At 37.1% G+C, this 25,987-nt stretch overlaps 1 protein-coding gene across 9 annotated transcripts in view; it reads right to left on the bottom strand.

The window, feature by feature from the left end:
* The window catches only part of HDAC9 (histone deacetylase 9), a 1,025,726-nt gene that overhangs the window by 396,819 nt on the left and 602,920 nt on the right, over nucleotides 1-25,987 (bottom strand). For all 9 annotated transcript variants that reach the window (XM_010835593.1, XM_010835596.1, XM_010835590.1 and 6 more), the window contains 4 exons: nucleotides 25,538-25,653; nucleotides 13,396-13,518; nucleotides 10,416-10,626; nucleotides 9,544-9,761 (listed from right to left, as the gene is read on the bottom strand). In XM_010835593.1, coding sequence (XP_010833895.1) covers nucleotides 9,544-9,761; nucleotides 10,416-10,626; nucleotides 13,396-13,518; nucleotides 25,538-25,653 — 668 coding nt within the window. The remainder of the gene's footprint in view (nucleotides 1-9,543; nucleotides 9,762-10,415; nucleotides 10,627-13,395; nucleotides 13,519-25,537; nucleotides 25,654-25,987) is intronic.

Genomic DNA, 25,987 nt, shown 5'->3' on the forward strand with positions numbered 1-25,987 from the left:
TCATTCAACTACACAGCAAAAGGAAAATAAATTACAGTGTGTGAATTATACCTCAATAAAAAATTCAATAACTCATTGTAAAGAACAGACTTTTGGACTCTGTGGGAGAAGGCAAGGGTGGGATGATTTGAGAGAATAACATTGAAACATGTATATTATCATATGTGAAATAGATCGCCAGTCCAGGTTCGATGCATGAGACAGGATGCTCAGGGCTGGTGCACTGGGATGACCTTGAGGGATCGGATGGGGAGGGAGGTGGGAGGGAGGTTCAGGATGGGGAACACATGTACACCCAGAGCTGATTCATGTCAATGTACGGCAAAAACCACCACTATATTTTAAAGTAATTAGCTTCTAATTAAAATAAATTTAAAAAATTCAATAACTAACATAATATTGTTCCAAAGAGAAAAACAAGGTCAGCTTCATGATGAATACAAAGATACAAGAGATAGCTGGAACAAAATTTAGTGGTCTGGTTTACAACAAAGTAGCTTGATGTAATACTGAGGGAAGTGAGAAATGTGTGTCTTAGAAATATTCTACTACTTCCAGAGAGCTACTTTCATTAACAGAATGAGGAAAATAGAACTTGGTGCTATCAGTTCAGTTCAGTTCAGTCGCTCAGGCGTGTCCGACTCTTTGTGACCCCATGAATCGCAGCACGCCAGGCCTCCCTGTCCATCACCAACTCCCAAAGTTCACTCAAACTCACGTCCATCAAGTCGATGATGCCATCCAGCCATCTCATCCTCTGTCATCCCCTTCTCCTCCTGCTCCCAATCCTTCTCAGCATCAGAGTCTTTTCCAATGAGTCAACTCTTCGCATGAGGTGGCCAAAGTACTGGACTTTCAGCTTTAGCATCATTCCTTCCAAAGAACACCCAGGGCTGATCTCCTTTAGAATGGACTGGTTGGATCTCCTTGCAGTCCAAGGGACTCTCAAGAATTTTCTCCAACACCACAATTCAAAAGCATCAATTCTTCGGCACTCAGCTTTCTTCACAGTCCAACTCTCACATCCATACATCACCACTGGAAAAACCATAGCCTTGACTAGACATACCTTTGTCGGCAAAGTAACATCTCTGCTTTTCAATATGCTATCTAGGTTGGTCATAATTTTTCTTCCAAGGAGCAAGTGTCTTTTAATTTCATGGCTGCAGTCACCATCTGCAGTGATTTTGGAGCCCCAAAAAATAAAGTCTGACACTGTTTCCACTGTTTCCCCATCTATTTCCCAAGCAGTGATGGGACCGGATACTGCGTTAAATATAAGGATTTCTTATTATGTTTACAAAGCACTTTCAGAACATCTTCTCATGTAATTCTCACTAAAAACCTCTAAAATGTATAGATCAGAGCATTGGAGGACAAAGAGGGTACAGTTTGGCCATAATGGCAAAACAAACAAATAATTGTGCAGGGCATCAGAAACTTCTGTTGAAAAGGCTACTCAGCACTCTAGATTTTGCAATTCATAGGAACTATGTATTCTGTAAACCTATCTTTGATTAGAATTATCTACTTGCAAGTCTATGAGCCATTTGAGGGGAAAAACATACCTTTATTTTAATTTCTAGGATGCAACATAATGGTTGCTAATAAATCTTTTTAGAACATCAATTATTCCACGCCAGGAAATTATTTTTTAGAAGTGAGTTTTTATTGCTGGTTGATATAACTAAGCTGATAGCAAGAGAGTAGTGGTATATTTAGGATATGAGAGCATAGCCCTGGAGTCAATTCTGCCTGAAGGATGGGAATACTCCAGACCGTATGACATTTCAGGGTCACTGTAATCCCTTAGTTTTCATAAATATTTAAAGAAAGAGAAGAAAGATACAGAGGGGAAAAAAAACCCCTAAAATCAAGAACTTACAAGCATCCAAAATCTGTAACAAAGCGACTGCTACACATTCGTGGTTTTTATGTCCACAAATCACTTAGTTATATTAAAAATTCCTTAGTAAGACTTAATTATTTCATTCTGTCAAATGAAACTATTTGTCAAGGTTGGGAAACAACCAAATTATTTAGTTTCCCTCTCCTTTTGAACTCTTGGAATCAACATCAGTCAAAGCACTCACATGGTCCAATTCCCCAGATAGTTTTCTTCCCCCTATTTTCTTACCTCATAGTCATGTCCAACTATTGTTTTTCTCCTTCAATAAAAGCATCTCTGACTAGATTAACAGCGCAGAGTGAAAAGGAAAGGTCGAGGTCCTTCCCTTGGTCTTCAAGTTATGAAAGCAGTACTGGGAACATTTATGAATGTTACACATTAATCCACTGAAATGGTCATTTAGTTTCTTTTCCAAACACAGGATTTCATCACATCTAATAATAAAGCAACAAGCCATTTTCTGTATATTTTAAACCATGGACTTGTAATTATATGAAAAGCTTCTATATGAATTCTCTGTGATGATGTAAGCTGGTACTGCAGCATAAATGGGTTTTTTTGAAGCTCAATACATACCTACAAGGATCTGTTTACACTGGGCTAATCATGTCGAAATAGCATCTATTTGAGAGTAAAGTCAAAGTTTCTTTTATAAACCTCTATAGATAGATAAATAATCTAGGAGGCTTTTTATAGTTATAAAATTAAGGCTGCTTTTCAATGCCTGCTAAAGTTTTTGGACATACTATCCATCTAATGGGCAAAATGTAATCCTAAATTGGTGATTAAAGACTCTGCATAAAAACAAGCTGTCATGTGGATAGAGAGAAATTAAACCTGACAACAGTAATGCTGACTTTCCTAAATGAAAGCCCAGTTCAAGTTTCTACTCATCCATTTTTCAAAACTTAAAAAAAGGCATTTTCCAACCACTCATAGATGAGATGCCAACATTTGCATTTCAGTTGAACCTGATGAAGTCAGTTGATTTTTCAGCTTTAGGCTTGCTCAGAACTCCTGTCAGAAAATGTCTGCCCATCTAAAAAACATAGCAATGTTACAACACAGGAGGAAGGAATGAAGCATGCCTGGCTGTAGTATTTCTCTACTGTAACTGGTTCTCTACTGCATTCACACCCCACCACTGGAAACCCAAGAGAACATCTGGAAGGACCACCATTGGGTCCATATAAAGACACTTCCAAGGGAGTAACTGGATGGAGGGCAATGCGTAGAGAACTAGGAATCAAGGTCAGGAAATGGGATTTCTTCATCCTGGCAAATCCAAACCAATACCTAAAAAATAAGATGACCTTCCTTTTTTGTTGGTTTGTTTGCCATGTTTTTCATTGTAAGTTTCCTACTTTGGGCAAAAATAAAATTAGGAAAACCTTGTCTCCTTGGTGATAAAAAACAACACTGAAAATCACTGGCCCAAGTTTAGGTTAAGGACAGGATTTTTTGTCAGACAACCTATGCTGGCATCCCAGCTCTGTCCACTACTAATCTGGTCATCTTGATCAACTTAGTTACAAAAGAACTAGAAGAAAATAAACTTTCTTCATAGTAAAAAAAAAAAAGTGTATTATAGTTTGAGGAGATGATACACATAAGAATGCTGGCATGGTGTCCCAGCTCATGGAAGAGCCTATACAGAGAAGAGAGCTGGCACTACTTAAAGGAACCTATCCCTAAAGATCCTTTGGGAACTTTCTGGAGAGATGCAAGTTGTGTAGAAGATTGGGAGGAAAAGACACACTAGGAGAAACAGGTGTAGCAAAAAAGCAAAAATTGGTACATGGTCCTTATGTAATTATTCACAAAATTTTCATCTTACAAGTAAGGCATGGATAGAATTCACCTTATTAAAATAAACTAATATGAAAAAAAAATAAAAAATAAAAACAATAAAATAAAATGAACTAATATGATGTGTGACTTCAAAATATGTAAACTTTTGGGATTGTAAATGTCTACGTAATTGCTCAAAATTTAGACATGTTTTTAGGGACACTTTATAAGAAGAAACATATGCACACACACAAAACCATGCTATGTGTGTATGTGACTACAGGCACGAAAGAATATTCTCCTCTAGCCTGTTCTGGATGGATTATTGGGGACAAGAAATGAGTATGAATCATGAGGAGTTAAGGAGAAAATGTAACATCTATGCTAGAAAATTATGGCAAGAAAAGGAATACAATAGATACTACTCAAATAAAGGGTCAAATTCTCTTCCAAACCTGATGAACGCTCCCCATTAGCTCTGTACCAGCATTTGAGCTTAATTATATTCATGCCTTGCTTGTCAGACATAATATCTACCTGTTTTAATTAGGGCAATGCAGGACATCTGCTCAGCCTCCCCTTTACTGCTCTTGTCTTAGATATATTTTTATTATGATAAAATAGCACTCATGTCAAAATGCCTAAGTATCATAGTAACAAATATATAATAAATACTTATATCTAGAGTGAACCTTGACATGTATAAGATATCATCTCATGATTTGTGTGGGCTTTTTTTTTAAGTGTTGGCTGATATCCAGTCATAGGAATGCATAAGATATTTATCACAGAGCATTTTACAAAGAAAGAAAGAGAGAGGGAGAAAGGGAGGGAGAGAAAGAGAGAGCAAGGGAAAGACAGAGTGCAAGAGACAGAAAGAGAGACAGAGACAGAGAGAAGGGAGAGGAAAATATATAAACAGTACACAATAATCCTGAGAGAAACTAAACAAGTCTGAAACTTGTTTCCTCAAAGAAAACAATTTCCTTCCTCATGTCCTCTATCCTAATACTTAATATATTGTATTGCTATTTACTGGAATATTTCAGTCCCCTGCTGCCCATATGTTAAGTTCCATGAGGATGCTGAATGCTGTTTTCTGACTGCCTAAAATAGTGTCTGGTACTAATCAAGTAAGAATTCAGTAATGATTTGCTAAGTGGATACTTACATAGATTCGTGTTGTGCTTAGTTACTCAGTCATGTCAGGCTCTTTGCGACCCCATGGACTGTAGCCCACCAGGCTCCTCTGTCTGTGGGGATTCTCCAGGCAAGAATACTGGAGTGGGTTGCCATTCACTCCTAGAGGGCATTGTCCCAACCCAGGGATAGAACCCAGGTCTCCCACATTTCAGGAGGACTCTTTACCATCTGAGCCACTAGGGAAGTCCATGAATACTGGAGTGGGTAGCCTATTCCTTCTCTAGGGGATCTTCCCTAGGATCTTCCCCAGGATCTCCCCGACCCAGGAATCAAACCAGGGTCTCCTGCATTTCAGGCGGATTCTTTACCAGCTGAGCCACCAGGGAAGCCCCTTGCATAGATAATACCATTCAAATAAGTATTGAAATAAGAAATAATTTTCTTAAAATTTCTTCTCATACAGATTTGACAAGATGAATATGAAAAACACAGGTATTAGAAAAGATATAAAATTTTAGTTAAAATAGAAACAATTAGGCAGCAATCAGTGCTATTAATACTATAACTAAGAAATAATTCAAAGAACAATGTTGTCATTTGGAAGGGGGACAGAGATCTATGTCAAATTTTCTCACAATAAAGATGCTTGAATATACTTTGGAAAATTTCTGTGTATCATTCAGAGAGTGATGTGACTTGACATTTGCCCTACTATTAATCAGGCAGTGGTCACAGTACTCCTTCAAAAATCATAAAAATGTCCAAGCAACTGTGGTATTTTGTTTTCATCAGTCATAGTTTTTACCAGAAAATCTGTGGCAATATTTAAACTTGAAAAGGGTTCAGAAGAAAACTACCAGTATTCTCCTATATTTTTGTTTGCTATTTTGTATTTACAAGGAAAATTTTATTTTAGAAAACCACTTTTTTCCAATAAAAAAAATTAAAAGATACTGGCAAAAGTAACAGTCTTCTTTGATCCTCATATTAAAAGCCTTTTGTTTAACATTTTTTTAAACATGAAAGTACTATATATTAGCGATAAAATTGTTCAGAGGCATTTCTGAATTTTTCAAATGTTTTTTAAAAAAAAAAAACCCAAGATAACAAATGTTGTAAGCCATGATTTTCTTATGGTTAAGCTTCTTAAAATGCTTTCAGTGAAAACAAAATATACAAACTTATAAGCAAAGATAAAACAATCTGACATTTTCCACTCATTTTGTTTTTAGCTTGTCCAATTTTTTTCTGGTAGATAAAGCAATACAAATACTATACAAACCCATTCTAGGGATATTTCTGCTAAGCTAGTAAGCACTTAAAACATACTTATATGAGCTTTAGCATCTTATGACACACAAATTTCCCATGTAAATGTCATTTAAGTAGTAGGTAGCAGGTAGGCAAATTGTTTAGTATGCTTAATAACACTTACATTGTATGGTTATAACAAATATGACTGACTGCTTTCATAAATGCATTTAAATAACAGCAAGATATGAGAAAGTCTTTAAAATTTAGTAAGTTGATCACTGTACAAACTGCTCTGAAAAAGTATACTGTTGCTTCTAATTCTTCTAAAGATTATTAGCAATTCAAATCAGTCATTAAAATTTTCATACCAGGAAGGCTAATCATATTTAATATGATGTAAATTTAGAGATAAATCTGCTTATTTTTTCTTTCTTCTCACTCCATTTTTCCTCAAAGTTTCTAAATTCCTCAAAAAAGAACCATAAAGCAAATTGGAGGGAATAAAAGGAAAAGACATATAAAATATGTCATCTATACACTTATATCTGCATATGTGCCTATATTTCCTGTTGTAATAAATATCACAAGAGAGTAAGGACTATGTGTTTATGATGCCAACTATTTGGCTGTTTGATGAGTCACTAAAGATTTGTCCATGATAACAGAAGGGAGAAAAGATATAACCTAAAGTTTCTGTGGTTATTTCTCATTAATGGTTATTCTACATGATATCCATACATATATTATTATGCAGAAACCTGTTTTCTTTTGGCATCTAAGTTTGCCTTCTCCTGACATGAAATAAATGTTTTCATTACTTCATGGAAAAGGTGAACAGTAGCTATTCACTCATTAGTGGTTCTATTATTGTGAATACCATAGAATGGGATGGAGTTCAATATTTATTTAAGAAAATTCTTCTCTATTCCCTTAGACAATTGAGGACAGGTGAAATATTTTCAAAATCTGGAGAATACCCAGTGTGCATATGCCATCTTGATTCTTGATTAAACATATGGAATACATACAAGGAGAAAAGCCAAGGAGAGGCCTGCTTGAGTAATCTAAACACCCAAGTTGAGAGAGGTTAATATATAAAGATCAGCTTTGTACTTTGAAGTTTTCTGGGCTTCATTTTGCCTAATTAAGACAAGATTTAATAATCAAACCACTGTACAAGCATGTAGTATAGGTTTGTTTCTAATTTTGGAAGGAATTCTTAACAGAGTCCAAAGAATCAGCTCCACATGGAAGAAGGTCTCTGATAAGATTTGCTTTTCTCATTTCTGAAATGCAAATGCCTGCTTTCCATCTTAGTTTCTTTCATGTGACTGAGCTTAGCATCTGCCTGTCAGAATCTCGAGTGTGATACTAAAATACAATAATTCTGTCCAATATTAACATACCACTTGAGTTTGAAGCAGTGGGAACTCTAGATCATAAAAAAATGCATTCCAAAATATTCTTAAAGGTATTCATAGAAATCATCTGTAGATGGTGATTTCAAAGGGATCAATTTACCTCATATACCTGTAAGAGAATACACCTCCATATAGTTCTAGGAAATAGAACCGAGTAGCAGAAAGTGTATTCACAATCAGATGCTACTTTTCTTCCCACAGATAGAGAAGCCTGGCAGGCTACAGTCTGTGAGGTTGCAAAAGAATCGGACATGACTTAGCAATTAAATAACAACTACTACTTTTCTAAATGAATCTAATTCCAGATCAAAATATTGTGAGGTGAACAGTAAGAATTCCCAGCCTTTCCTTTCATACTGGATAATGTTCCAAGAATACCTGGTAATTTTAAGCTGTGCTAATATACCACAAAAGAAACAAATCAACATAACTCTACCATAATACAGTAAATGTACAGAATGACATTGAGGACAAGGAGTAATATGCCATTATACAAGGAGAAAAATCAGTTCCCCTCTGACAAGACTTGTTTTAAGATAATTTGATAAATTTAGAGAAATACTGAAGCAGTAAGATAGGCATTAACCTGATGATATACTAATAGAAAGAGTCTGAAATATAGTGAAATACAATCTGCAGTGCAGCAAATGATGATTGGAGAGGCAGCTGGCACTCCCAGCCACCCCCACCCCAATATACACACATACATGTCATTTGTGAACACTGCAAAGGGTTGGGCTGGGGGAATTTGTTTTCAGTATCGTGCTCTTCAGTCTATGCTACCTTCATGTATCTGCCTTGTTAAGATGGAGGCCAAAGATGAGAAAACATCTCTAATCCCACCTGCAATAAGGTGAGCACATGATAAAGATCCCCTTCTCTTACGATCAGAAAGATGATTAGACCTTTGCCCATGAGGTTTTCTTTCATTTATGCTCAGTCGCTTCAGTTGTGTCCGACTTTGTGCCACCCCAGGGACTGTAGCCCACCAGGCTCCTCTGTCCATGGGATTCTCCAGGCAAGAATACTGGAGTGGGTTGTCATCTTATCCTCCAGGGGATCTTCCTGACCCAGGGATCAAACTCCCATCTCTTATGTCTCCTGCAATGGCAAGTGGGTTCTTTACCACTAGTACCACCTGGGAAGCCCTGTTTTGCTTATATCAGAATATGACAGCATACTTACATACTAAACCAATTTTTAGCTATCCAATGATCAGTAAACAGGACATTGTTTCTCAATATAATGCCTCTAGCAGATATTTGTAAGTAATATAGAAACAAAGGAGAAAGGATAGAATTTTGATATTCAGGACCTTTCATTTTCCAGGAATGAAAGGATTCTCCTTTGTAAGGCTACCATGGCAGAAAGCAGTGGCTAAACACTGTGCAGACCAGTTTTGCTTACAGATTCATTGAAAATGCTCTCCTGGCCTGTGTGACACATTATATTAGAATGACTGTCTGTGGCTGCCTCAGCAGGAGAGCTCCGGAGGATGTGCTGTGACTCAGGTCTCTGCTGTCCATTTCTGACACCACAGACAGACTACCACAAACTGCCGAGAAACTGCTTCAGCACTGATTGGACTAAAATTTGGACATATTAAAAAACAAATGTAACATGTTTACATACAAGTTGCAGAGAAACACCTAACTGGCTAACCTTTCCACAGCTGCCAACACCTGTGCAAACCTCAACTCTGCCTCAAACCTTTACTGCAGTAACAAAACACGGGGCTCTGCACACGCACTTCTGTATGTGCTGCTGCATTCAGATATGTACTCAGTCAGAAAAGACTTTCCAATCTAGGACCTCGATTTTGCTACAAATGTCCTATGAATGCAGTGATGGAGAAGACAGTGGTATTGTGATGGTGTCCTTGAGCCCTGACAGCAGGGCCAGGAGGGCAGTCTCCAGGTCCTTGTGATGGACACCAACATTCTCTCTTGTATGCCCATATCAGTGACGAGAACCCCAGATTCCACACTGGTGGCTGTGGTGTGTTGACATCGCTTGGGAACTTACCTTGTTCATGTGGATCTGCTGCTGGTATTGCTTCTGCTTCTCCAAGAACTGCTGGTGCTGCTGCTGAATGACCAGCTGAGCCAAGGTGCTCTGAGGCAAAGGTGCAGACTGGGTTCGATTCAGGGGTCTGTGTCGGGGTAATTTGTGGGTACCTCTAATGCCGGGTGAAATTCTCTCTTTTGTTGCCAAGGGAGACTGAGGATGTAAGGGAACTCCACCTGGAAAGAAAAAAAAAAAATATATATATATAGGTACTTACAGAGACACATACACAATTTAAGAAAAGACAAGAAACTACAGAAGATAGCTATGGGATAAGTTTTATGAAAAGCAGTATACTATTGGCCATATATCAGAAGAAGGCTAGGTTGGGTGTGTTAGTCACTCAGTCTTGTCCAACTCTGTGACCCCACGGAACGTAGCCCGCCAGCCTCCACTGTCCATGGGATTATCCAGACAAGAATACTAGAGTGGGTTGCCATGCCCTTCTCCAGGGGATCTTCCAGACCCAGGGATCGAACCTGGGTTTCCTGCATGGCGGGCAGGCTCTTTACCATCTGAGCCACTAGGGATACCCAGATTGGGTAGGGTGGAGGCAAAAATGCCAGTGCATTGGGCAGATACGCATCTGATCAATGACTCACCTACAGTCCACTCTGGTATATCTGAAGGTTAAAGAAGGTGAGTTTTTTTCCAGAGATCTAGGGGAATAAATATGGGTAATAGTCTTTTCCACAGTACTAGGTATCAGGGAAACCTCTGCACGACAATGTGAATTTTTACTAGGTCTTGAGGCAAAGAGACATTATGTTGGCTTGCTGATAAAAACAAAAGCCCTAACATAACCTACAAATGATGCCATTATAAATTACCAGCCACAAGAAGTTTTTGCTGTCGCATTTGTTCTTTCAATAATAGATGCTGTAGGAGAGCTTGGTGGCTGCTGTTGGGCTTTCCCTCCAAAGTAACGTGGGGATGGCTTGAAGACGCCGGGATGCTGCCCCCGTATTGCCCAGGCAGAGGAACACCTTGCCTGAGTGTCTGGGTCTCACACTTCTGTTTTTCCTTGAGTGAATTTGAAGCCTGTGTCAAGAAATAATAAAGATGTTAATCCGCTTTCATCCATATGGGTCGTTAGGTCTGTAAATCATTAGACTGGTTTCTCATTCCATAATTTCCCCTGCCACCAAAAAGCCTTATCTTACTCAATGGCTGAGTAGGGAAAATGGACAACAGTATGTCTTTTGAACTAAGTGAATGAACATAGGAGAAAAAAAAACAAAGCTGGAGCACTGGAGACAGTTTAGTATTGCGTATCATTGTACTGAAGCCCAAATAAAACTTTTCCTAAAAGGTTAAAAATTATTTTAGGCTTAATAACTGGGAAGTTTATTTCTAAAATATTTTAACATATTGTTTAAGTAAAAGGTATATTAGAAAAGTAAAATTTATTCAGATTGCTAAACTCATGACTACACAATAGTGATTAAAAGCTGGAAATAAAATGGTCTGTAATTCGGGAGTTTCAAGCAGGAGAAACAATGCACTCTTTATATGTCCTCTAATACATTCACAGAGCTGTGGGTGTCCAATATTTAATTTTTAAAATAAAATTCTTGAGATAAGTCAATGAAAGATTATATAAAATATGAAGAAATTTTATTTAAATGTGTATTTTATATTAATTTATAACAGAGTCTCAAATCTCTAAATATTGAAAATGACACTCAGATACTTTTGTTTAATAAAATAAACTACAAGTGAAATTAGATATCACCTAAAATTGCTATTAAGAACTTGAAATATATGATAACATAGTAATAAGGCAATAATAATTATATCATCAATAGTAATAATGAATTCTCCTAGTCAAAGAACTTAATGAATGGTGGTCATTTTGGTATTACAACAGCAGAGGTCTAATACCTTAAAATTATGTGGCATGTTTCTTTTCAAAACTCATGTTTCATCTTTCAAAATTGCTGCGTGCCAGGGAAGCAAAGCAATTTTCAGTGATGGGGAAATTGAAGGACGAAGAGGTAAATGGTTTGTCTTAGTCACACAACAAGTCGATGCAATGTTTAATCTAGAAGTGATTCCTTCTCCTGGCTTCTCCTCCTTAAAGTTTCCCACTACTCAGTGGGGAAATAGAATATTAGAGATCCCTTTGCCAAAGCAATGCCAAGCTTGAAAAATTAATTATGATAGCCTCATACACACCAAAATGGAAGCAAAGAAAAATGAAACTTCAATCCAAACCACACTGGTTCATGCATCCAATGGTACCAAATGGTATTATCATTGAAACATTTAATAGTCTGGCTTTTAGTACTTGGTCTTTTGGGTAAAAATTCTCCCTGACCACATTAAAAGTAGTGTGTTTGTGTTAGCTGGTAGGAATGACTTAGAACATACGAAAAAAAGTAGAAAACTACATGTCGTAAGTTTTTGTGTTAGTATTTGCTCATCACCAGAAGAAACAGAAAAAATAGGAACAGAAGAATATAACTTTTTTTGAAAATAATTTTTATAAATGAAGATTTGAAAATATCATCCATAAATGTTTGTTTTATTTAATCCCCAATTTCTTTTTCCTTTTCACTAGTCAATTGTTTACAAATGCTTCATGTAGAATTTCAAGGGCATAGCTGAATTCAGTGTTTTTTTTAAGTCTGTCTTCTTTAATCCCCAGATATAAAACAACATCCAAACTTTGCTTTTTCCTCACTGGTATAAGATTACTGTATCACCTAAGATAACATTCTACTTTATTACAAAGATCAAATATAATAAATTATCGCTTAGATAGATTTGTAATATGTATTGAACATAATCATAAATTTTTTCATTTAAAAATGTCACCATAAGCATGAGTATGCATAAACTAGCATACCATAGGATAGGGTTCATATTCTGCAAACAGTCACAAAACGGTCAACTCTTTAATAATTTCCCATGTGGGCATATTGTAAAAGATATTAATTTGATAAGATGGACTCAGTGGAAGACTTGCCAGACTCTTGAAGCCATTTAAAAATTGGTAAAATTGGTGCCAAGGGTTGGAACAGATTTCTCTTTAAACTGAATGTATCATATGACCTCTGCCTAATTTAATAACCTCTCACAGATAAATTATTCAAGTTTAAAAATCTTTTACTATGACTAACATTATATTATTTTAGAGAATATGTGTGAAATATAATTATTGCTGTCTTCTGCTAGCTGGACAATTACCTCCAAAAAATCCTACTTCAGTTGTTGAGACTTTTAAAGTAATTGATTCACTCTGAATTTCCAAGGAGGAGTTTAATATTGTTCTCACAGAGGTTTCCCAGATATATATTCTTCAGTACCACAGAGTCAGGGACCTAAATTCTTAAAATAAAGTCATTCACAAAATAAACCCTTTAAACATGCTGCTGTGCTTCAGACACTGCCCTCACAGCGCTGGCCTGAGCTGAGGTCCAGGTCTGCTACTTGCTGGGCTTGTGATCCTGGACTTTTATGCATTCCAAGTCTCGGCTGCTGCTTCTGTTAAAACGTGGTCTGTAATCTGTTTCATGGGATGGTTGTGTGGAGCTAGCAAAACAATATACCTGAAGACTGCTTTCTTTTTTAAAAACTACAAAGCATTATTCAAATATTAGTTATTATTTTTATATATTATTAGGGGAGTCAATATGAATCTTTAATGTGAGGTCAAACTGAGTATCTTTCAACAACTCGGTAAATAGCGAAGGAGAAGTAGACTACCGAGTTTCCCTGAAGTCTAAATATACAAGTAAAGAATGAGAGGTCCCCTAGGAAAACAGTCCTCGGGCTGGTTTAGGCCAATGCAGGGAAATGACTTACATTGAGCTGGGTTGACACTGCTGGAAGACCCAGGGTGATGTTGGGCAAAGACGGAGATGTATAAAGACTGAGTAGGTTCATGGAATCTTCGTGAATTAGAATGCGTTGCTGTGAAACCATTTTCTATTAAAAAAAAAAAAGTGAAAGGGGAGTCCCACAATATTATATCATAAAGTTTATTGTAATGTTCACATCTCAGAAAATAGGTTTTATATTATAATCTGTCAAAATATTAAAGTATTTTAATGAAGAATTCACGAGTATTTTATGACTTCTGTATCCAAAAAAGTTAAATGCAATAATTAAATTAAAATTTTCTTTAGCAGATATAATTGTAATATCTGAAGAAGACTTTCTATTTCATTTTGAAAAAATTAATTTTTAAATTTCTACTTTTATGGAATATAATCAGTGTGTTTGTCATCAATTGGTAATACACAACAATTAAATTGAGTAATCTTTATGAGTATAAATAGATTTTTGTGTTACTGAGTGATGAATATGTATGTAATGCCATTATAATCATTATTCTCATATGGATTAAATATCATTTTACTGATGGGAAAACACACAGAAGAAAATCTTAGATTAAATATTGCCTTATAGGACTTCTATACTAACTAATCATATCATTGTTTAAAATTTGTGCATAGACAACTCTGTGTGCTGTTTTTTAAGTCATTCATATTCAGAAACTAAAGTAAATGTGAAAATGTTATGAGTTCCCTGGGCCTCACTAGTCTTCATTTACACTGGAATACCTTGAACATTTTGGCATCATGGTCCTTTTTACAACAAATAACCTTTTTTTTTTAAATCCAATACCAAGAGTCATGTTTTCCCACATGTGGCCTAATATGGTTGCTTGAATTACATTTTCTGTTTAACTCTTGCTTCCCTCCCAGAACTCTTATACAATAAGAGTTACAAAGGTCTTATTCGACTAAGGAACTCTGGCCTGATATGGTCCCCAAGGGAACAACATCCTTGAAAAAGAATACTCCATGTAACAGTATGACACAGTGACTGCTTTCTTCCCAAACAAAAAGCATATGGGACTCCAATAAGAGACCACCTCCAAGAGGGATATTGCACACACGGGCTTTGACTAAAGTAAATATAATAACTTGTCAAGTATGTTTGGGGGAGCTGTAGATTTTCCCCTGGACAAACCTGGGATATCAATTAACTGGGGAAAATATCATGTGCTAATACAATGCAACCTCAGAATGTCACTGAAGAGTGATGCACCACCAAAACACAGGATGTTATTCCAAAACATCACCTCAATCATACGTTTGTTTGGAGATGAGTCGTAGTCTTAACATAATAAGAGCAGAAGGCTAAAGGTGGACTCTTCTCATTGCAACTTGGAATTCCAAACTAACTCAGAGTTTGTTTTTTCTTAAAAGAACAAGTCAGATATTTGCTCATGAAAAGCAAGAAATGCAATGAAACTTTTAACATTACATTGAGTTTATATGCAAGCCTTTACAAAATTAAAGTTGTTGAAAACCCATGAAGATTGTTGGAAAAGATTTTATCATTACAATGTATGATATTGCAATTTTATTTAAGGAGATACCAACAATGGTTGTATATTTGCTCTAATTTAAAAAGCCAAGATTCATAAGACTGATTTTGCTTATACTATATGCTTTTACTATGAATTTAAAGTATAGAATATATACCTGAATGCAAATTAAAAAGTATATGAGGAAGCAAAAATACTTTAACCAGCTTATTGGCAGCAAGCAGTCATTTATAATAAAAGGGTATTTCATCTGCTTATCTGTATTCATGGAAGATAAATAAATGTGGGAAAACAATTACTTTAAATCATGTACAATACTCATTCAACGTTCTATCTGTGTCCCACAGCAAGAGACTTGACATGCACTATGGGAATGACCAAAAGTTACCACAACCTCACAAAACAGGTTATCTTTATTTCCCAGACAGAATTTGTGTGACATCTTCCCACGTCATCATAGGAAGCAAATCTATACTGAAGTGAGAAAAAAGTTTCTTCTCACGTGTAATAACTGCAGTAGCATATTGGCTGCTCACAGGAGCTTTTGACTAAAGTGAAGGGACTAGAGAATGTTCATACTGTGAGATTTCAGACCCCTGTGTTTCACGCTGTTTCCTAGGACAGCACCTACCATGTTTCAAGGCCTATGCCAGGGAGTTCTAGGGCATCAACCATAGTCTTCACATGCACTCTCCAGCACACCTTATATTCTCGTTATGGATGAATGAACTGAGGGATTGCCCTAATTCTGGTTCCCAGTGGGATCAGCAATAAAACTTTTAAAGCGATCAAGGCTGGATGATTTGTTGTCAGGTACTGCTCCAGAAGCTATGCACTGCTCTGGAGCCATTACTGCAGGACAAGGGAACCACAAAAATGTATGGAGAAGGAGGAAACTTGAGAGAAAAAGAGGAGGCACAGTTAGTCTTGGGGCTTATGGTAAAGAATAAAAGTGTCCAACTGGGAGCCAGTGAGCCTCATGTGAGAAGAAAGCAGAAGCCCTGGTGACTTGATAGACATAAGGATTTCCAAGTCATGGAGACAATTCCTGAGGAATAAGTAAGGTCCGAAGTCCCTAAGTTCTCTAGGTAGAGTTGACTCTTCCCACAGAGATTAACTGGTATATATCACATCATGGAACTTCAGAGACTTGGACATAATTTGTTTCCTTCAATTTACTGACAAGAAACAAGCACAGCATGTACATAAACTTCCAATGGATAAAATCACAAATGACTCAACAGAACTGAAATAATGTTTTTCTCAAATTATCTTCTTTAATAACTTTCCTTGATTTGACTTTTTGATAGAAGCAGGGTATCTGTTTCAGGTTAACAGGAAACTGGAGCTGTACTGTACAATGCTAAAAGAGCACAGACACACTTGAAAGTCAGAGAAATAGACGGTGAGAGGGGCCATTTCGCTGAGTCAGTGAAGGATCCTGACTAGCATTCTTGCAAGGCTGGAAGGTTACCCCACCTTAGCACTGTGGTGAATTTACAAGTATTTCCAGGCAAGGCCAGGGCTTTTCCAGGAAGTAGTTTTGAAACTGATCCAGCCCTTCAAACAGGGCTATGCTAATATACCAACACTTCACACCTTAGAACACAGGGAAGATGGTTTTAATCTAAAAAATTTTCAGAGTCAGAAACTATTGCTGTGGTCAGATAAAATGGAAATATTTAATGTACAATGGCTATCACCTAACATGCACAAAAAAATGAATTACAATTAAGTTAGATTAACAGGGTGGTATTGGAGAAGAAAATGGCAACCCACTCCAGTATTCTTGCCTGGAGAATCCTATGGACAGAGGGGCCCAGCGGGCTACAGTCTATGGGGTCGAAAAGAGTCGGACACGACTGAGCAACACACACAATACAACAACAGGGTGGTACAGGGTGGGAAGGGTACAAAGAAGCCCTAGACCACACAAGTGCAAAGGAAAGTGGAGAACTGGCTCTAATGGCCTGTGCTGCTGCTGCTGCTAAGTCGCTTCAGTCATGTCCGACTCTGTGCGACCCCACAGACGGCAGCCCACCAGGCTCCCCCGTCCCTGGGAAAAGTACTGGAGTGGGGTGCCATTGCCTTCTCCACCAATGGCACAGAGCAGGTTGTCAATTTTAAACTAGGCTCTGATGGACAACCAGCATTTCACCAGAAAGAGCATGATATTGGAAAGAGGTGTATGACTGAATCGAGTGTTGGGGCAGGGGAGGCCTATCCATATTTTAATAATGACCTTCAAGTTTTAATTACTTTTCTCACCATCATGGCAACTGGAACAATATCTTATGGATAATACTGAAATAAAATTAATATTTTATTAATATAAAATACCCATATACTGAAAAATCACATGTATCTCACTAGATCTATTTATTTAGCCATTGAAATCAAGAAGACATTAGTTTCAATCAAAAGATTCAACTTCTCTTATGAAATGGACACTGGCAAAAATTAGAAAAATAGACAATGTTAAATGTTCAAGGGATCTAAGAAAGCAAAAACCATCACACATTCCTGGTGAGACTGTGGACAGGCATAGCTATTCTGGAGAACATTTCAGCACTGTACACTATGACCCAGAGATTCTTCTGCTCTTCAAGAAATTATCATTTAGTTACAAGGTGATGCGTATACATACACACAGGAGCATTTTTTGGTGGTGTGAGAACTGGAGGTCACTGGGGCATCCAATTGGAGAATAGGTAGGTAAAATGGAGCGGTGCTCGCCATGGATTACTACAGTGATTAAAAGCAAATTATTAGGTATATGTATCCATTATATGACTGGGTATAACAAGACATGCTTAGTCATAAAAATAAGAAATGAAAAGAGACTGATGGCACCAAACCATTTATACCCATTAAAATTCATGAGCTCAAAACAAAAGATACATGTTTCATGTAATAAGCCATATAAACAAACAAGAAAACAGGAGAAAATGACTTCCTATAGGGGCAAGGAAAATGGAAGTAGGGATAGGAGGTAATGGAGGGAGGGAGGTAGGGAGGAAGTAGAAAGGAAGGGTGGGAAAGAGGGAGGGAAGGGACTACCTTTCTTACTCTTAAGACAAAGAAGTCAACAGATGACCCTTGACAGAACACTAATTATGTCATCACCTACTTTTTAAGAAGCTCATAGAAAAAGTGGATGCAAAAATTTTAAGTTGCTGCATGTTCAAAATTATATACAATTAGCATAAGCATTAGAAAAGGAATATAAATATAAGGCTTTGGTGAGCAGCAGTCTGGACTGGTGTACAACAGTGTGGTCGAAGTATCCTACACTCAAGCGCCACTGCTCCATGGCTTTTGACTCAGGGCAGCTCCTGAGATGTGAGCAGCTGACTAGATCTACCAGGTAATGTCTGTTCTCTTAGAGTGGCATCTGGGCAGACACGCTTGTAAGCCTCAAACTGTTTTGTCTTTAATAAAAGGTTCCAAATCCCTAAATCTAGTCTATCTGAATAAAAAGAAGAACCACATTAAAAAACAAACAAGTAAACGATGAAAAATTTTTCAAGTTCTTAATCATTTAATGTTTGCCTATGGCTTTCATGGTATTTTTCAGGATGGTATTTATTTCCTCTTCTCGTTTCAGACAGCTGATAGAAAATTAAAATCACCATGTGATAAATAAATTTTTTTAGGCAGTAAAAATCTCTAAGTTTTCATTTTTACTGGACACTCAAGGGAATAGCAACCCACTCCAGTATTCTTGCCCAAAGAATCCCATGGAGAGAGGAGCCTGGTGGGTTACAGTCCATAGGGTGTCAAAGAATTGGAGGTAACTAAGCAACTAACACTCACTTTCACTTGGTTTTCAAGAATGTATTACTATAAAATGGTTTGGAGACAAAAAAATTATTTGACAGGGGCTTCCTCTGTATTTAAAAGTCACTGATGTTTTGTTAAAAGTCTTGGTTTACAATATTGACTCATGTTATTCCTCGTAAATGAGTCTTTTGTCATAGCAACCTCTTTTCCCTTGGGGGATTGGATGAGGAGTGTCTTATTTGCAGTCATCTAAAACCGAAGCTCTACACCCACTCAGAAGGGAGCATAACATTTACAGCAAATGTCACAACAACTATTATGAAACAATCGGCAGATGAGTCATGTGAGATTGAGGCAAAACAAGTGACAGTTCAAATGATTTTAGAGTACTTAACCTTGTTATTAGAATCCATTTTTAAAATCGTTTGTATCTGCTGGAAAAAATTATTTTAAAAATCGCAGAGCAGAGCCAGCCACTAATGTTCAACTAGAAATAAACCAGCTGCTTGGCTACTGTTAAAATAGCTATCAAATAAATCTACCGAGCCTAAAATAATGGTGCTGATATTCATGGAAACACATTTGAACCCACAGGCCTACAGTATTAACAATAAAGTAACTAGATAGGTAAAGACGTCTCTGACTGGAGTTGGAAATAAAAACTCCTGAGGTTTCAGCACCCCAACCAAGTTTACAAATGGGGAAACCAAGTAGCTCCAGCGATGCCGGCTTTAGGACAGGGCATGTGTAAGAAACTAGAGAAATAGAACAGAAGTGGCCAGAGCATATGGAAGTTCATTCTCATATGAGATTTGCTGGCTTGCAGACAAACGTTCTAATGAGTTTTCCCTACCAGGAGTCAGTATTAATAACAACAAAAAAATGAACTTGTTCCACAATTTACCACCTGCCTTCCAAATACTGATTCTCTACAACAAAGCTGCTGGGGTAGGTATTATTAATACTATATTTATTAGATGAATAATCTAAGATTCAGGACAAGTTTAGCGACTTAACCAATGGCAACCAAGTAGTTGGTTTTGCAGCCACGTTACTTGGTAGCCCTCTGAATGCAAGACTGGAATATCTGAATTCACGGTGCTGTTTCTTCAGCCTGGACTTAAAAGTAAATTCTCCTCTTGCTTCTGTCTTAACCTTTATCTAAATTACACAGAACAGATGAATTATAAGAGGGAAAATTTTCTTTTCACCTAAGCCTCAAGAACAGTCTGAAATACAGTTTTATTTTCCTATTTCCTAAACAGCAAAAAGGAAGTAGAATCCCATTCATCTATATGGGATCTGAAAGAATTATGTGACATGTTTTTCTAATTTCAGGTCACAGAATAGAGAGTTGATTCAAACGTACACTGTTATACTATTTTAAAAATGAAAACTCACCTGCTTTGCAAAACTTTGTTACTTAAGCAAAGATGGTAGAATAAGCCTATTTTATAAATGGTAAAGTATGCAACTAATATAATTTTTGAAAGTGTAATGATGTAAATTTTTCATACCCCCAAATATTTCTTTTGATATGAAGTTATATGTTATTATTAATCTTAGAGGGTGTCTATAAATATCACACAATTCAAAATGATCATTAATCAAAAACTGGTTGAAAAACATTTTTTTCCACTTTAGTTTAGGTGGAAGGATTTGGTGATACAAAGCTAGGATATTAATTTGCTGACAGTTTCAGTCTGAATTCTGCTGTCTCCTCACCTCCCCAGTATGAATTATGCTACAGACCTCTGTAAATGCAATGCAGCAGAAAAGCACATGTTAGTCATCAGGGCTGGATTTTTTGTTCTGGGCCATGGAGAGGCTACCCATCAGTGCATAAAGGTCTGCCCACCTGGCCTTTTGGATCATAGTTCAGGCACACAATTAATTCATTATGAAGTAAGTCACTGCTTGCTTTTGAACTAGTCTTCCCAGCTTTGGAGGTGAATGTCCTGTCACTGACCTGAAGAAATACCTCCACTCTTTCAAACTCCATTAAATCACATTTCCTTCTGTTTTTCGTTTTTTTTTTTTAACTGGTGGTGGCAGAAGGAAAGAATATGTTCAACAATTAGCTGAAAAGCTAACTGTTGGGCATCTAAACAGATATTTGTGTTTAGGTATCAGTAAAGGTTTTAGAAGTATACAACAGATTAAAATAATACAAGCAAATTCCTTTAATTTACAGTCTTCATTGTACATACTTTTGAAATTTAATTATAGGGTCACACAATGTGAGCTACTTAACAGGTTTTAAAAATCTTGAAGTAAAGAGAAAATCTCATCATTTCCATTTATTTCAAGTCTTATGAATATGTATTTCTTTGTTATACTAAGTACTGCATGCATATATTTGTATTTTTAATGAAGGTATATATGTATCTTCATTTTTTGTAGCAAACCATGTCCCCTCCACTGTCTTTCTCCTTCCTGAGAGGTAACCATCATGCTAAATTTTGTGTTCATTACACCCTTGATTTTTTACATTCTTTTGATTTTTTGAAAAATATACTGTTACCTACATATGTTTTCCTGAACAAAACATTGAACTGCTGTTTCTAATCTTCACAAAATACCATCAAGCTATAAGTGGTCTTCTGTACCTTTTAATAATGAATTCTGAAAAATCATAAATGCTGTTGAATGAATGTAGTTTAGTGTGTTTTCATTTCCTAAGAACATAGAATTCATCCATAAACATTTTAGAATCCAGATCCTTTAGTGTTTGTGCTACCGAATCACATTCTTTAAGCTGAGAGGAAATGGAAATCTAAAGTTTTTTAGAAATATTTATGACCAACTTGTACTTTCTCTGAAAATTCATTAAAGGGTTGCAGAAAACTAACTGATGTTGAGATATAATTTATAATTGCACTAACAGAAATACAACACCTATAACCAATAGTCTTAAGAATCTTACATCAATGGTCACAAATATATGTGAAATATTTATTTCCTCTGGTGTCATGTTTAGAAAGAAAAATGAAAAGCAAAGGGACAATGGGATGGTAAGAAACAAGAAACAGATGGAGGACTGGAGAAAATGTAGTGGCTTGAATTGTGTTCTTCACATGCCTGAAAGACAGTCACAAGTAAGAAAGTTTCCTATCTATTCTGCTCATTTTCCTTGGAAAACTGAGAGAAAATTTTAAAGTCTAAAATGAATGTGAGAGGCTTCCCTGGTGGTCCAGTGGTTAAGAATCCACCTTGCAATGTAAGAGACACCAGTTTGATACCTGGCCCAGGAAGATCTCACATGCCTCGGAGCAACTAAGCCTGTGTGTTCCTTTGCTCAGGAGCCCACGAGACACAACTGCTGAGCCCATGTGCTGCAGTTACTTAAGTCTGCACACCTAGAGCCCATGCTCACAGCAAGAGAGGCGACCATGAGGAGGAGCCCACACATCACAGCCAGAGAGCAGCCTCTACTCGCCACAGCTAGAGAAAGCCCGCGTGCAGCAACGAAGACCCACCAGAGCCAAAAATAAAACAAATAACAAACAAGTGAATCTTTAAAAAACAAGTAAAACAAAATGAATGTGCATTCATCTAGAAAGGATTTACATTTGTTTTTTCCAGATACCTAGGGAACTAAAAATCTGGGGCATTTTAAATTACATTAACAATTTGAAGTTATAAAAATCTGGGTTACAGCCTTATATATTCTGGTTATAACTCCGCAAGGAGACAGCGTGCCCCTGCCCTGGTCTACATCAAGATATCTCTGGGGGTGGGGATGAGGGACCCACCAATGTAGCGTAAATATGGGTCATGGGTTGGATGGTCTCCTATTAGAACATCTTCTTTGGTCAGTACAGGGCTTTGCCTTCTCTCTTCTGAAAACCAAAACTCAAGACTCAAATACACAAATGTCCTCACAGAAGTGACTTCACTGATTCCAGCTCTTTCCCTATCACGGATAACCTCTGGGTATCTGCTTTCAATTAGCCAGATAATTTATGACTTATAAATAATTTATTATATATTTATGTTAGTATGTATGAAATTATAGACATATATTTTGGCATAATATACAGAAGATACTTTTTATCAGTCAAGCTGACTGTCCAAAATCAACTAGATTGCGTGAAGAAACAGTGAAGTGAGTTCCCTTTGAATAAGAGTGCTCCAGTGGAAGTCTGATAATCACATATCAGAAAAGCAGATGATTCAAGAATCAGAGATTCAATCAATCTCTTTCAGCTCCAAAGTATCATACTCTATACAGTACAATGGAAGATGCATGTCACAGTTATATATGAGAAGTTACTATACCAGCTTTCTCCTGTAGCGAGCAATGCATGATAAGGAGGCATTATAATGACAGAGAAGTAAAACTCAGAATTTCAGTCAATGACGGTGACTTCAAAACAGCTGATTCCAAAGGAGTGGCTGTTGCCTTTGCTTAGCCTGACATGGAAACTATATACATAGTCTATTGGGTTGTTCAGTCGCCAAGATGTGTCCAAGTCTTTGCGACCCCATGAACAAGCTCCTCTGTCCTCCACTATCTCTGCTCAAACTCATGTCCGTTGAGTTGGTGATGCTATCTCATCCTCTGCCACCCTCTTCACCTTTTGCCTTCAATCTTTCCCAGCATCAAGGTCTTTTCCAATGAGTCAGCTCTTTGCATCAGCTGGCCAAAGTACTGGAGTTTCAGCTTCAGCATCAGTCCTTTCAATGAATATTCAGGATCAATTTCCTTTAGGATTGACTGGTTTGATCTCCTTGCTCTCCAAGGGACTCTCAAGTCTTTTCCAGCACCACAGTTTGAAAGCACCAATTTTTTGGTGCTCAGTCTTCTTTGTGGTTCAACTGTCACATTCGTACATGACTCCTGGAAAAACGATAGCTTTGACTAGATGGACCTTTGTTGGCAAAGTGATGTCTCTGCTTTTTAATACACTGTCTAGGTTTCTCATAGCTATTCTTTCAAGGAGTAAGCATCTTTTAATTTCATGGCTGCGGTCACTGTCCACAGTGATTTTGGAGCCCAGAAAATAAAATCTGCTACTGTTTCCACTTTCCTCCTTTCTATTTGCCATGAAGTGATTGGACCAGATGCCATGATCCTAGTTTTCTGAATGTTGAGTTTTAAGCCAGCTTTTTACTCTCCTCTTTCACCTCATCAAGAGGCTCTTTACTCTCTCTTGGCTTTTGGTATCAGAGTGGTAGCGTCTGCACATCTGAGGTTGTTGATATTTCTCCCAGCAGTCTTGATTCTTGCTTGGGATTCATCCAGCATGGCATTTCGCATGGTGTACTCTGCATATAAGTTAAATAAGCAAGGTGACAATATACAGCCTTGACATTCTCCTTTCCTGATTTGGAATCAGCCTGTTCCATGTCCAATTCTAACTGTTGCTTCTTGTCCTACATACAGGTTTCTCAGGAGGCAGGTAAGGTGGTCTGGTATTTCTATCTCTTGAAGAATTTTCCATAGTTTATTGTGATCTACACAATCAAATGCTTTAGCATAGTCAATGAAGCAGATGTTTTTCTGGTATACCTTTGTATTTTCTATGATCCAATGGGTGTTGACAATTTGAGCTCTGGTTCCTCTGCCTTTTCTAAAGCCAGATTGTACATGTGGAAGTTCTCAGTTCACATACTGTTGAAGTCTAGCTTGAAGGATTTTGAGCATTACCTTGCTAGCATTTGAAATGAGCACTATAGTATGGTAGTTTGAACATTCTTTGTCATCGCCCTTCTCTGGGATTGGAATGAAAACTGACCTTTTCTAGTCCTGTGGCCACTGCCAAGTTTTTCAATTTTGCTGGCATATTTATTGCAGCACTTTAACAGATTCATTATTAAAGATCTGAAATAGCTCAGCTGGAATTCCATCATCTCCACTAGCTTTATTTGTTGTAATGCTTCTTAAGGCCCACTTGACTTCCCACTCCAGGATGTCTGGTGCTAGGTGAGTGACCACACTATCGTGGTTGTCTGGGTCATTAAGACCTTTTTTGTTTTGTTCTTCTGTGTATTCTTGCCACCTCTTCTTAATCTCTTCTGCTTCTGTTAGATTCTTGCCATTTCTGTCCTTTCTGTCCTTTATTGTGCCCATCTTTGCATGAAATGTTCCCTTTGTATCTCCAATGTTATTGAAGAGATCTCTAGTCTTTCCCATTCTATTGTCTATACACACAGACAAATTCTTGTTGACTCCCAAATTTACTGTTTTCTATTCTTATATCACTGGCTTCAACAAATCATGTGTTATTTCAGACCCATTTTCTTGAATTTTTTGTTTTTCAAGGACAGAGTTCATACATCATTTATCTGTCTATCCTCACTGCCAGGCAAAATGAATAGCATATAGAAGGTCCTCAACACATTGCTTAGTGGAACTCTGTTCCTCAATTATGATACTACAACTATTTTTCATTACTCTTCAGGTCAAATGTATCAAACCTACTTTTCTGGGCAACTGTTCTTCTGAAAGGTTTGCATGAAGTTGTTTTCATTTACTGATGTGTCTACTCAGAGCAGAATAACCAAGAGCCATGAAGAAGGACTTCAGGGTTGTACAGGTACTGGGCAGTGAGTGTATACTCAGCACAACTAAGAGTGTGTGTGTGTGTGTGTGTGTGTGTGTGTGTTTTTTGAAGATTAAATTTCAGCATTTTCAAACCTGTGATTATCATCCAAACTTTGTAAATAAAATCACATATACTCAGTTTCACACATTATAAACCTATCAGAAAAGTAACTAAGGTCAGGTGGCTTTAAACCTCAGTTTAGAAATATCACTGAATTTTAGGGGGCTAATCAAAGATTTAACTTTCAAAACAACCAAAATAATAAGAGCCTTACCTCAGCATGAGGAGTAGGTGGCAAAACTGAAGTCTCATTTTCAGTAATATTTCCAGTTGGACCATTGTTTGGTGAACTGGGACCAGATCCTGGGGAACTGCTACTGAGTGAAGATTCTGAAAAGCAATGGGAAGTACAAATACACTCATGAAAAACATACAGAGAGGAACTGTAGTTATACTCAAGTAACATACAGCAACAGACACTGTTTTTTGCCCCCAGAATGAATGACAAGCACCATGTCACTAAATAAAAAGAACCCTGAAAAAATTTGGAAGATTTCTGAATTTTCGTATCACTTTTCTCCCCTTCTTTTCACTGCTAAAAATACAACATAGTATTCAATAATTTTAGAGAAGATATTCAGCTAGAGAGGATTATAGAAGATTTTGATTAGGAAAAAATAAAGAAAGTAATCTTCTAATACTTCCTCTTGTGCTATCATAAAAA

The sequence above is a fragment of the Bison bison genome, unplaced genomic scaffold (genome assembly GCF_000754665.1).
Source record: "Bison bison bison isolate TAMUID 2011002044 unplaced genomic scaffold, Bison_UMD1.0 scf7180017864044, whole genome shotgun sequence".
Classification (NCBI taxonomy): Eukaryota; Metazoa; Chordata; class Mammalia; order Artiodactyla; family Bovidae; genus Bison; species Bison bison.